The 14302-nt window shown below is 37.6% G+C and overlaps 1 protein-coding gene across 1 annotated transcript; it reads right to left on the bottom strand.

Moving 5' to 3' along the window:
- Positions 1–4376: 4376 nt before the first annotated feature.
- On the bottom strand, positions 4377–10469 carry LOC132709855 (vomeronasal type-2 receptor 26-like). Its single transcript, XM_060684850.2, has 3 exons — positions 10368–10469; positions 5424–5550; positions 4377–5289 (listed from the first exon to the last, which is right to left on the bottom strand). The coding sequence occupies exons 1-3, from the start codon at positions 10467–10469 to the stop codon at positions 4391–4393; spliced, it is 1128 nt and encodes a 375-aa protein (XP_060540833.2). The 3' UTR covers positions 4377–4390.
- Positions 10470–14302: the final 3833 nt, after the last annotated feature.

Below are 14302 nucleotides of genomic sequence, written 5' to 3' on the forward strand. Positions count from 1 at the left end.
CAGAAGTTTCAGAGGCAGAAAAAAAAGGGGGGGGGGAAGCAAGGCACAGAGCTCATAACCAAGGAACCTATTGCTAAAATTCACCTCTGGAAACAGCTGATTGGGGGTATTCCAGGAGGCCGATCCACCTGCCAATCAGCTTTTTCTTATTTTCCTCCCCAAAAACTAAGGTGCGTCTTATACTCCAGTGCGTCTTAGATTCCAAAAAATATGATAATTATTGCATAACAACAATAAGAATAAGAATTTTCTTCTCAACCGCTTCAGAACTTACTTGTGGAATCTTGAAGAAACTTATAATTTCAGCTATATAAGATGATGTATCAAAATCCAATCCCCCAATAATAGCCATGAGATTCTTCTGGCTATCACATTTGTAGTTAGGGACAAATTCTTGGGATTTGAAAAGCAGGTCCAGAGTGGTGCGATAGGTCATCTTTGAATTATAGTAACTCTCATAGATGTGGAACCCAAGAGTGACATTGGGCAAGATCTGGGAGTCCTCATTGATCTCCTTCACAGCAAAGGCCAAGGCGAGGGCATGCTGGTAGAACTTAGTTATTACACTGCAAATGATTTAAATATCCCAGTTGAAAGAGGAGATTGACTAATCACATTACATGGCATCATTTCTATGTGAATAACGAATATTTCTTTCTCTGATGAAAGTACGAAATAGGTTTTCTAAAATAGTGAATAATTTGAACCAAGTTCAATATCTGCTACAAGAAATGAAAATAGTGCTTTTTTCACAGTATTGCATTTATTTTCTAATACATCCTTCACAAAATAAAATGCAAACAATTGCAGTTTGTATCAGCCATTTATTGCATGTATGTTTTGTTAAGTGTGAGAAGGCAGATTTTTAATATATATATATATATATTATCTTAAGCTTACTAAATGTTATTCAAAAGATGTTCAGCACCAAAGTTTCATACATTATATGACAAACACTTGACATAAAGCAAGAAAATTGACTTTATAAAGAAATGTTTGAAGGACAGAGGCTTAGATTAGATATAAAGCCTACATTTATGCTGAAAACTTTTTCCTTTCCTAAGCGATTTTGGGGAAATTCATTAAGATTACAAAACAAAATCTTACTTTGTTATATCATAAGATGCTTTAGAAGGATGTTCCTTAAAATTAATTTGAAAAAGGTTGTAAATGATGTGGGACACCATCCCACCAATGACGAGGTCACCAGGCTGGTACCACTCCTGTGGAACAAGGAAAGCATCACTTGCAGGGCAGCTCAGAGTCTCTATTTTCTTCACCAGGAATACTAGGAGGAGCAACAACTTCATTCTTAGAAATGTTTCTCTTGCATCCTCTCTTATCCTACCACAGAGGGAAGTTTGTATTATTTCAATGGGTAACCCAGTGATTAATTCAAGATTTAGATTTGAGAGTGCACCTAATCAGAAAATCCACCATTGGGTATTTGAAGATCCATGAGAATCTTCATGTCTTGAGTATCATAGGGGTTTGAACAAATACACTGGCAGAGGAGAATAGAGGGAGGAAACTCATTGCAATGACTCTGACATGCAGCCATTATTATCCTTGTGGCAATCCCATAGGATTCAAGACATGTTGATTGTTGTTGAATTGAAATAACCTTCTATGCAGCCTTTGATGTTTTTTTTTTTTGCCTAGTGAAGAAAATATGGTGATTCCTGTAGGACATAATTACTTTGTTTCTGATGAGAGAGTAAGTGGCTGAAGTTTAAATGCTTTTTTAAAATGCGCACTTGCTAATAAATTGTACAGAGGGGAATTTGCAATACAAAATACACAGGTTATTTGAAGAATTATCTCTTCCTGATAACATCCATGCGATCCAGTAGAGCAGGGAGACAGGGAATATTGCAGGCCCTCTCTCTTAAGTGAGGACATCTGGTGGGACCCAGAAGAAGTGTCTTCTTTGTGAGGGCTCCCTCCAGTGGTGGGTTGCCCCTGGTTCAGACCAGTTCACAAGAACCGGTAGTAAAACCGGTGGGAGGCTCCGCCCACTGAACCCAACATCATCAGGAAGTCTCTGCACATGTGCAGAAGCGAGCATGCCCATGGCCCTGTTGCGAACCGGTAGTAAAGGTACCGTATTTTTCAGAGTATAAGATGCACCTTTTTCCCCAAAAAAAGAGGATGAAAATCTGGGTGCGTCTTATACTCTGAATGTAGCCCCATCCAAATTCTCAGACGGAGGTTTCAGAGGCTGAAAAAAGCATCAGAAATGAAGCTTCAGCAAAAAAACCCCAAACAGAGCTCCAGAAAAGAAGCCCCCAAACAGAGCTTCAGAGGCTTTTTTTCTGAAGCTTTATTTCGGAGGCTCTCAGAGTCAGGAAAAAGAGCAAAGAAAAGCAAGGCACAGAGCTAACAACAATGAACCTGTTGCTAAAATTCACCTCTGGGAACAGCTATTGGGGGTATTCCAGGAGGCCGATCCACCCACCAATCAGCTTTTTTCTTATTTTCCTCCCCAAAAACTAAGATGCATCTTATACTCTTGTGCATCTTATACTCCGAAAAATACAGTAAGTAGAACCCACACATGGCTCCCTCCCTCTGGAACATCATCTCTGCTGAAATTAGATTGGTCCCCATTTTGACCCTCTTTTGCAAAGGCCTGAGCAGCTGGTTTGGTCAATAGGTGTCAGCCAGCCTGTTGCTTGCCGCCATAGAATACGGGGGAGGGAATAGAGGGAAGCTTATATTACAGCTTTGCAACTACTGCTATTTCCAAGATCAAATCCTTTGGCTCTGGTATGCGGTTGCCTAGCTACAAGGTGTTCTGTCCCCGTCTCACACATGCACATAAACAATCAGCCAGGAGTTAAATAAAACTTGCAGACAATAAATTCCTTCGATAACAGGATTGGCAGCAACCCAGCTGCTTGCCAAGAACTTTACTCACAGAGAATCAAAACAAATACACAAAGCCACAGAATTATCAAGTCCAGTCCGTATTAAATCCAAGGCAGGCAGATAATGTAGTTTCAGAGATACAATGAGACTCGCTAGTTGTTTAGTTTTGTCCATCACAGAGCCTGAATGGCCACCACCACCCCTTTTATCCCCTGTGGGGTGTGGTCGACTTAATCTCTGGCATGCCTCCTTTTCTGCTGCGTGTGCTCGTCTCTCCGATGCTGGCATGGATCCAGCCAAGACTTATCTTTGTCACTGTCCGACTGGCTCCTGGCCAATCTCTTCTCCTTCGGGAGACACCTGAGGCATTGCCAGAGAGGAGGGTCCTGGAGAGGGAGGCCTGGCCAACTCCTCTCCTTCACTTTTGGAGCCTTCTCCCTCCGATAAGACGGGCTCGGGGGTCAGAGTCACAACACAAGGGGCTTGGGCTGTATACTGTGTTTGAAGGTGTTGCGCTCGCACTGTTTTGCCTGATGGTTTTCTTGAAATTGTCTGCTTTCAGTTTGTTCCTAGTAAAAGTACTTTTCTCTAAATCTATGGAGCCAAGGATTCTTCCTTCCCAGGAAATGAACAGAAGGAGCCCTGACATTAGGCCTGTGGAACCCAGAGTGGTCAGGAACCTATGAAGTGGCTCAACTGATTGGTTGTTATCCCCAGGGTGTGTTTTTATTCTTTGTATGTGTGGTTTTTTTTAAGCATCTCACAGACACTGACAGTAAAAGGGGGAACATATAAATTCTCTAAAATGAATAGAAAAGAAAATTCCTTACAATGGTCGGTCATAAGGTTTTATTCAAGGATTTTCCTTAAATTTCAATTTATAAAACTGGTAAACTATGTGGGACACCCTGCCACCAATGATCAGAACAGGGGAAGCATCATCACTTGAAGAGAAGTACAGAGTAACTAGTTTTTAATAGTTTTAATAAGGGTTGGACTTTCATTATAATTTGGTCCATTTGCCCTAGCCATAGCATCTATCATCTGCCTGTCTGCCTGCCTGCCTCTATCTATCTATCTGCATCTATCTATCTATCTATCTATCATCTATCTATCATCTATCTATCTATCTATCATCTATCTATCATCTATCTATCTATCATCTATCCATCCATCCATCCACCTATCTATCATCTATCATCTATCATCTATCATCTCTCTTTCTCTCTCCCTCCCTCTTTCTCTCTCTCTCTCTCTCTCTCTCTCTCTCTCTCTCTCTCTCTCTCTCTCTCTCTCTCATAGACTGCCTGTCTGTCTATCAATATTGAAAAATGGTAAAATGCAGCAAAATGATCACTTCTTTTGGAATGGGCAATCATTTTAAAAGTTAATAATCATAAATATCGTACATAAACTGTTCTTTAACAGAAATAAAAAAATGTTTCTATAAGATTATTATAAGCATTATTATAAGCATTCTTTCAACCCTTCTGATGAGCCAGAAATATCACATGATGAACTAATTCCTCTTTATGAGTTGCTCCCTGTGGTTGAGGTCAGGCCGCAAAACAATGATGTAACACTTTGGCAGGAATATGCATCCCAGTAATGCAGCACTGGAGGCCAAGATGGAGAAGACCTCCACAGCTATCATGGCTTTGCCTTTTGTGCTCAGATAGGCTGGAAAGAAGGAGATCCACACACTGCAAAAGGCCAACATGCTGAAGGTGATGAACTTGGCTTCATTAAAGCTGTCAAGTAATTTACGGGCAAGAAAAGCCACAATAAAGCTGGCAATGGCCAAGATACCCATGTAGCCCAAGACACAGTAGAAGAAGAGAGCTGACCCCTCATTGCATTGTAAAATCATTTCTTGGGACTGTGAATGCATGTCCAACTCAGGGAATGGGGGAGATGTTGACAACCAAAGAATGGAAATACATACTTGGAAGAGGGAGCAGGAGAGAACAATAGAAAAGGCCAATCTTTTCCCCACCCATTTCCTCATCTGAGAACCTGGTTTAGTGGCCATGAAAGCCACAACCACAGTGAAAGTTTTGGCCAATACACTAGAAATGGCCACAGAGAAGGTGATGCCAAAAGTTGGTTGTCGGAGAAGGCAGGTGAGTTTGCCAGGTTGGCTGAGGAAGAGCAAAGAGGAGAGAAAACAGAGCTGAAGAGAGACAAGAAGGGTGTAGGTGAGGGACCGATTGTTGGCTTTGACAATAGGAGTATCCCTGTACTTAATAAAAGTTCCAAGTACCAAAGATGTCAAGAAGAAGAAACAAAGAACTGCTGAGGATAAACCAATTCCTAAGGTTTCTTCAAAGGTTAGAAACATCAGCACTTTTGAAATGCATCCTTTCTTTTCTTGATTTGGATAATGATCTTCTGAACATTCAAAGCAATCTTCCATATCTATAAGAAAAGTCAAGGAGTTTTATCATGTATGCATTCCATAATACTGAAAATCACCTCATTAATTTTATCCATCAAGTAGTTTTTTAGTGTTTGCTTAAGTCTAAGGAAAAATGGTATAATTTATACCCTACCATTTTGATTTGAAATCTTCCCTTCTGGGCAGGGAACACAGTCATAGCAGCAGAACTGATCCCCCTCAATCCCCTTCTTCCAGGACCCAGGGAAACAAGGGTCATTGCATTGAGAAAGTGGAGGAACCTGGTGATAATCATAAAAGGATTTGAAAAGGGAGATATTTAAAACTGTTTGTATTTTTTATCCTTTATATAGGGAAATTAGTTTTGCAATGATGTAGGAAAGGTCCTGTTTGAAGGGCAGGGTAAGCAAATAATTACCCATGTGATAAATTCATGGAAACATGGCCACTCTTGTGATTTCAAGTGGAAATGCAAACCAAATATGCAAAGATGGCTTTTTGCATTATGATATCATTTTGTCACATTGATGAGTGCTGGGTCATCAACAAAATTTGAAAATAATGTGCCATTCTTTATTTTAAAAAACCAGAAATCAGATTTCTAAAGGGATTACATTCAATATTCAGAACATAATGGATTAAAGCATGTTTGATACAGTAATTCAAACCTGGTTAAAAGTTGGGTTCCAGAAAATCACATCTTCATCAATGAATAATTCCTTCCCTTTCAGAGCCTCTAAGTCCAGCTTTCCAACTCTAACTCTCTGAAAAGATCTGTTTGGAAAAATGATCAAGTTGGTGATGTCGAATCCACCTGTTGCTTCTCTTTTCTCATTCAGGAACACTCTCTCCCCAGCTGAATTGTTGAAAGAAATGCCTTGAAGAAATGAATGAAGCTACTTGAAAGAGAAGAGGTAGACAATTGAAAGCAATATAACAGAGAAGAGAACAACATATTCAAGTTTTATTCACTCATTCTTCATATTCCAATAAATATTATTAAATATGTATGCTTAGAAATTTCATAATCAATATTGCATGGAAATGTACATGTCCACTCCATTATTTATTTGATATTATTTTCAGGAAAGGTAGGAATAAACTGAAACACAATGATATTAGGCTTTTGGAATTATGTAAGGTCCTTCAATTATGTTTTATGTCCACTACTTAAACAACTAATTCAAGATGAATCATATCTAATATTTCCTCACTGGTACAAGGCTATTTGAGAGTCTGATTAATTTCTTTTAGCCAGATTTTAGAATCTGAGACATAAGCATTCTTTGATAGATAAATGAGAATCAGAGACTATTGCAAACATAGAGTTGTTTCAAACTATGAATGCCACATCTAAGAAGGAGCAGCACTTCATTCCCCTAAATCTCTGATAGAGACAGAAAGCTCAGCTTGTCACTCATGAAAAGTTCATAAGCTCACAAAAGTTCTTGGAGAATTGATTATTTTTTTGGAAGAGACAATGAAATGTAACCCTAACCCTAACCCTAACTCTTATTGTGCAATATATGGTGATTTATTAAATAACTCCTACTAATACCTAGTACACCATCCTGCTCAAGGAGAAGACCCTAATACTATTTAGACAAATGACTCTCCAATCACTTCATTAAAATCTCCAGTTATGTAGCAAAGGAATTTTGCATTAATTCATTGTTCTACCAAGACATCCTTCTTATTTCTGTTTTTCTCATATTTAAGATGATTCTACTTGTAGAAAATATTAAGACTTTCCAGAATGGGTTCAAAAGAAATTCTACATCAAACCAGGGGTGAAATGCTCCCGGTTCAGACCGGATCGCCCGATCCAGTAGCAATGGCAGCACGTGGTTCGGAGAACCGGTAGCAAAAATCCCGGCCATCCCCCCCATGCCCAGCTGAGCCGCACAATCATCAGAGGCTTTTATTTTATTTTTAAAAGCATTTTTTCTACAACCTCTTCGGCCGAAGACGTTGTAAAAAAAAGTGCTTTTAAAAGCCTCTGATGATCCCAGCTGAGTTGCCTGATCGTCAGAGGTTTTTTTTTCTTTTAAAAACATTTTTAGTTATTTTTTTTTAAGAGAAACAAACATTTAATACATCAATCCTCCCTTCCCTGTGACATCTCGGTGTTATCTTCTAGGCTTCTTCTCCATCTTCCGTAAGTTTCTTCTATCTTCATCTTCATCCAAACCATTCTAACATTTCATTGCTAAATCAATATTGTAATCATCATTTGTACATAATTATGGTATCAGTCATTTATATCTCTTTTTCAACCAACTATAAAAATAATTCCATGTTTTAAAATATTCTGATTCCTCCTTATCTCTAATCATCAGAGTTAATCTATTTATTTCTGCACAATCTAATTTTTTTTATTATTTCTTCTTCCAAAGGTATTTTCTCTGATTTCCAATTTTGAGCATACACAATTCTTGCAGCTGTTATTACATGTATGATCAAATAGACATTTTCCTTACTAATTTTTTCTGGAAAGATACCCAGTAGGAACAACTCTGGTTTAAATTCAATACGTTGCTGTATCATTTCTTCCAGCCAGATTTTAATCTTGTACCAGTAATTTTTTGCTTCAGGACATGTCCACCACATATGGTGATAAGATCCTGGTGTTTTATGACATTTCCAGCAGGTAGCCAATTTATCTTTAAACATTTTTGCTAACTTCTCCGGTGGCATATGCCATCTATAAAACATTTTATATTGATTTTCCTTATATGCTGTGGACATTGTTAATTTATAGTTCCCTTCCCATAGTTGTTGCTATTTTTCAAACTCAATTGAATAACCAAAATTTCTACCCCAGCCTATCATCGTTTCATTTACTTGCTCCTCCTCCAATTCAATATACAGCAAAAAGTTATAAATTTTTTTTATTAAGTTTTCCATAAAAAGGCATGCCATCCCAGTTGTAAACCATGCCCTTCCAGTGTTAACAACCTTGTATTTCTTAATTCAATCCATTCTTTCAATCATGTCAATGCTGATGCTTGATAATATAATTCCCAATTTGGTAAACCAAATGCCCCTCATAGTCTTGTGCCTTGAATTATTATTAGAGGCTAAAATGCCAGATTCATGGAAAGAGGCATATGTGACACTCATACCTAAAGAAGATACAGATTTTGAGGTTGTAAAAAAATGCTTTTAAAAGCCTCTGACAATCAAGCAACTCCGCTGGGATCGTCAGAGGCTTTTAAAAGCATTTTTTCTACAACCTCTTCAGCTGATTAATAAGAACGAATTTTGGAGAAAAATTCATAGAAATGATTAAAGCCATATATACTACACAGAGGGCAAAAATAATAATTAATGGGGACAAACAAAAAGCTTTGGGATAACTAAAGGAGTAAGACAGGGTTGCCTGCTGTCTCCTCTGTTATTCATTCTGTCTGTGGAGATACTAATGTCTCAAATTAGAGATAATTTGGAAATAAATGTCACTGCGTTTTTTTTTTATTTACCAGCTGAGCTCATTATTTCTGGATTGTCAGACTTTCCGTAGCTTGCCAAGAATCCTTATCAATAAGCTAAACTGTGCATGTACTCCACACACATTCCTTCACACTTTCCTTTGTTCTCTTGCCAAGAAAGTTCCGGCTGCTGAGAAGCAGCTGGCATGAACTTTATTTCAAAATGTAACCGATTAGATCAGTAAGATGTTTTATTTTCTTTTTACAATAAATATGAGTTTAATTAGAAAATGTATTCCGGTTTTATTTTTCAAAAGTATACACAAGGAAAATGCCACGATCCAGGCAATTACCCCAGGACGGTAAATGGGGCTGATTGCCACTGACAATAAAGGGATTAAAAATTAAGTCACAAGAATATAAAGTCCTAGCATTCGCAGACGATTTGGCATTTATTATTGAGGAACCTTTAGAATCTGGACCTACTTTACTACAAGACATAAACCAATTTGGCACAGTAGCAGGATTTAAAATGAATAAAGACAAAAGTAAAATATTGACTAAGAATTTAAGCAATAGACAGAGTGAAGAACTAGAGGAGGGGCTGGCAATCTTGAGAACAAAGAAAATTAAATATTTAGGAATTTGGCTATCAGAAAGGTGTAGAGGGATAACTATGATACACTCCTATTACAAATACAAAAAAATTAGGAAAATTGGACTAAATTACCAATATTATTAATTGGCAGAATTTTGACGATCAAAATGAACATATTGCCCAAATTACTATATGTATTCCAAACAGTACCAATAAAATTAGGGAACAAATTCTTTGAACAGTTAAATCAATTGACATTGAAATTTATATCTTCGGGGAAAAAAACCATGTATCAAATTCAAATTATTGCAAGACAGTAGAAAAAAAGGAGGTTTTAGTTTAACAGAATGGGAACTCTACTATCAAACGGCATCCCTAACATGGGTCAAAAACTGGATACAACTCAAAAATAAGTGAATATTAACAATAGAAGGCCATGAACTCCAACTTGGTTGGCATGGTTTTCTTTGGGACGGGAAACACAAATCACATACGTACTTTCAACAGCATAAGTTAAGGGGTGCACTATTGAAAGTACGGGAAAAAATTAAAAAGAACCATTATATGAAGGTCCCAGTTTGGTTAGCTACAATGGAAACAATGATATATCCAAATACCACAGTACTAGACATAATGGGGAGATACGCAGATCTATGAGAAACAAAAGGAGAATTAAAATCAGTACAAGACCTGAAAAAACAAGGAATAACTTTGAAAGAGTCCAATTTAAAGAGAATACCTGCCAAGCCTGGAAATTTGGAAGATCATTTTTTTTACCCATCATAGTTTTCCTCCTATTGAAACGTAATGTGTACAGAGCCTGCAAAGCATGAGCCACCGCATAAACAGCATTGTAGACACTGTAGCTGTGGCCAGTCATTTCCATTTCAAATACAGGCCCAGGAATATCCTCCAGCTTCATCTCGCCAGTGCACTGAGCATTGTCCATTCCTTGTAATTCTGGTTTTGGAGATGAACAATCAAATGATTGTTCCCAAACATTCTGCCGAAACCCATCTCTGTAGTCTGAAAGAAGATTTATGGTCTGAAGAAATTCCATGAAACCTACAACTGCTGTTGAGTGAACAGTGAAGGAAATAGCCCCATTGTACATCTTCAGATCCGATTTGATATGAGTGCCTGGTAATGCAAAATCAATCTGTGCAGTCATGATCCACACCTTTCTAAATAATGCAGTTTCCTTGCTTTCAGGATCTACCAGAAATGTTACTAATCTTAGCCATATAATTATACAGGCTTCTCCGTAGACAAGAAACACATTGGCTTTGCTATTCCTCATATTATTGGAAATAATGGAGATCATTTGAGAAAGTTCTGAGAATCTTTCCATGTGGAGTTTTTGAGGAAGCCTTTCTATAAACTCTGAGCAGATTCCGTTCTGTGAAAGTAAGGGCTGCATTTTCTGTAAGAAATTTTCTCCATTGTTGTTATCAATTGAAAATATCCCAATCCACGTCCACCTGAAATGGTGAAGCAGTTGGATGATCCCAATGTATTGATGGTCCTCTTTGGGGACCATGAAATACAGCGAAGAGAGCTTACTGGTCTGAAATTCCTCTTGGGCTAATGAGCCATATGTCAGCTGAAAGAAATGCCAGTAGTATTCTTTCGAGTCTTTAGTTTAAATTTAATTTTCCTATCTTGTTTTCATATAAAATATATCAAAGGAGTATTCCCCCCCACAAACATTCTTCTAAGAATCTAATAATAAATTTCTTGGACTAGAAGACCTCCAAGGTCCTTTCCAACTCTGTTATTCTGAGGATGTTCTCATTGCGTGAAGATATGTAAAGGACATGTACTAGATCAACTGTTTTAAAAGAAGCCATTCAAATCTTCTCTCAGATATTGATCCTTGATACTCATTTCCTGTATCTGGCATTGTAGTTTCAGAAAAGAAGGCCAAGTAGTAGAACTTAAGCCATGTAGAACATCTTAACAGAAATCCAAGCCTAATGTTTGATTCCCATTAATTATTCTGTTAACAACCATAAAATTAAGAATTTTCTGCTCAACCCTTTCAGAACTTACTTGTGGAATCTTGAAGAATCTGATAATTTCAGCTATATAAGATGATGTGACAAAATTCAATCCCCCAATGATAGCCATGAGATTCTTCTGGCTATCACATTTGTAGTTAGGGACAAATTTCTGGGACTTAAAAAGTAGGTCCAGAGTGCTGCGATAGGTCTTCCTTGAATCGTAGTAACTGTCATAGATGTGGAACCCAAGAGTGACATTAGGTAAGATCTGGGAGTCCTCATTGATCTCCTTCACAGCAAAAGCCAAGGCAAGGATGTGCTGGTAGAATTTGATTAATACACTACAAATGATTTAAATACCTCAGTTGAAAAAAGAAGTTGGCAAATTGTCATAAGGTGGCATCCTTTCTCTAAGAAATACCAAAAAATTCTTTCTCTAATGAAGGTAGGAAAGTCATAGGTTTTCTAAAATACTGAATATTTTGTACACAGTTCAAATTTGCTTTTCTACAGTAATTGCACGATTTGCAACGAATATCCTCTACAATAATATAAAAAATAGTGCTTTTTCATGAAACTTGTATGCATCTTTTGTTAAGAGTGACAATACCGAATTTTTTTTAAAAAAAAACAACATTATCTTAAGCTTACTAAATGTTCTTCAAAAGATGATTTCAACCAAATTTTCATACATTATATGACAAACACTTCACCATAAAGTAAAGAAAAAGGTTTATTCCATAACTAAAAACATTTGAAAAATAGACATGGATTAGATATAAAGGCTACATTTTTACTGAGAACCTTTTACTCTCAAAAGCAATTTTTGGGAAACTAATTAACATTAGAAAAAGAAAAAAAGAATCTTTACTTTGGTGTGTCATAAGATGTTTCATAAGGATGTTCATTAAAATTAATTTCATGAAGGTTGTAATAGGTGTGGGACACGATCCCACCAACGATGAGGTCACCAGGTTGGTACCACTCATGTGGAACAAGGAAAGCATCACTTGCTGGGCAGCTCAGAGTCACTATTTTGTTCACCACAAACACTAGAAGGAGCCACATTTTGATAATGTCTCTGTCTTTCATCTCATCCTACAATAAAGGTTGCATTATTCCAATAGCTAATACAGTGATTTATTCAAGGTTTATATCTGAGAGTCCACCTAATCAGAGAATTCACCAATAGGTATTTGGATATCCATGAGAGTGAAAATTTGTGTGTTCAATAGAATCAGCGTTTGAACAGATACACTGGAAGAAGAGAATAGAGGGAGGAAACTCATTACAATGACTCTGACACACAGCCATTATTATTTTTGTGCCAATCTCTCTGGGGTTCAAGATACGTTGATTGTTGTTGAATTGAAATAACCTTCTGTGCAGTCTTTGATGTTTTTGCCTAGGGAAGAGAATAAGGTGATTCCTGTAGGACATAATTACTTAGATTTTGATGAAAGAATAAGTGTCTGTTGTTCAAATGCTTTTTGAAATGCAGAATTGCTAATAAAGTATACAAGGGGGAATTTGCCACACAAAATAGACTTCTTCTTTTGAAATTTATGTTGTTTTTACTATGAATGCTAAATGCATTTCACCTTCCTTTTATAGTATTAACATGCATAGATGTTTTGGCATTTCCTCATTTTAAGGAGTTTTCCATTATTTCTAGATCTCCCTAGAATGTCTTTCACAATGTACTGTAGAAAGTTAACAGCCTCCCCTTTACTAGAAGAATGAAATATTTTAGGAAATATTAAAAAGGCAGAATATTTCCATTAAAACAGAAACTCAGCCTCAGCTCACTGCCCCCAGCATATATTTTGGTGCCAGCCTATCTACAAGAAAAAAGACTGGTCCAGCCTATCTACAAGACAAAAGACCATCCCTCCCCAGGACATAATAGGATTAGCCCTCTACCCATCTTGCAGCAGAGCTAACCACATGGCACCAAGGAACATTATATCAGTCCAAGGTTCAACCAAACTTGATTCTGACTGCCTACAAAGTGAGCTATGACCCCTGCATAGTCCCCTGGGAGTCCGACAAAAACCAATAGAACACATTTCTTGCACAGGAATAGGAAGCTCATGGGCAAGGCATGGGCAAAATCTCAATTTGCTCCATAAAGTTACAGTTGTCTCCATCACTAATAGTATCTGTTTTACGCCTAGTGCTCTTCAACATCTTCATCAATGACTTGGACGAGGGGATAGATGGGGAACTCATCAGATTTAAAGATGACACCAAGCTGGCAGGAATAGCCAACACTCCAGAAGATAGGCTCAAGATACAGAAGGATCTTGACAGACTTGAACATTTGGCACTATCTAACAAAATGAAATTCAACAGTGAAAAAAGTAAGGTTCTACATTTAGGAACGAAAAACAAAATGCACAGGTACCATATATGTGGTACCTTGCTCAATAGTAGTAACTGTGGGAGGAATCTTGGAGTTCTAGTGGGGAACCATTTAGATATGAGCCAGCAGTGTGCAGCAGCTGCCAAAAAAGCCAACAAAGTTCTGGGCTGCATAAACAGAGGGATAGAACCAAGATCACGTGAAGTCTTAATACTACTTTATAATGCCTTGGTAAGGCTACACTTGGAATACTGCATCCAGTTTTGGTCACCACGATGTAAAAAAGATGCGGAGGCTCTAGAAAGAGCAACAAAAATGATTAGGGGACTGGAGTCTAAAACATATGAACTGCAGGAACTGGGTATGTCTAGTTTAATGAAGAGAAGGACTAGGGGAGACATGATAGCCGTGTTCCAATATCTCAGGGGTTGCCACAAAGAAGAGGGAATAGAAGACCACCAAGGTCCCTTCCAACTCTGTTATTCTATTCTATTATTGTGTCAGAGAACCACACTGACTAGCTTTGCCTGATCTTCTGAGCAAAACCAGGAAGCTGATTCTGACAGGGCATTTTTGTTCCATCCAGCAAATCAAAATTCAGAGAATGAAATCAGTAAACTCCTAGAGGAATATATC

This window comes from Pantherophis guttatus, chromosome 4 (genome assembly GCF_059756535.1).
Source record: "Pantherophis guttatus breed Tessera chromosome 4, ASM5975653v1, whole genome shotgun sequence".
In the NCBI taxonomy this organism is placed as follows: Eukaryota; Metazoa; Chordata; class Lepidosauria; order Squamata; family Colubridae; genus Pantherophis; species Pantherophis guttatus.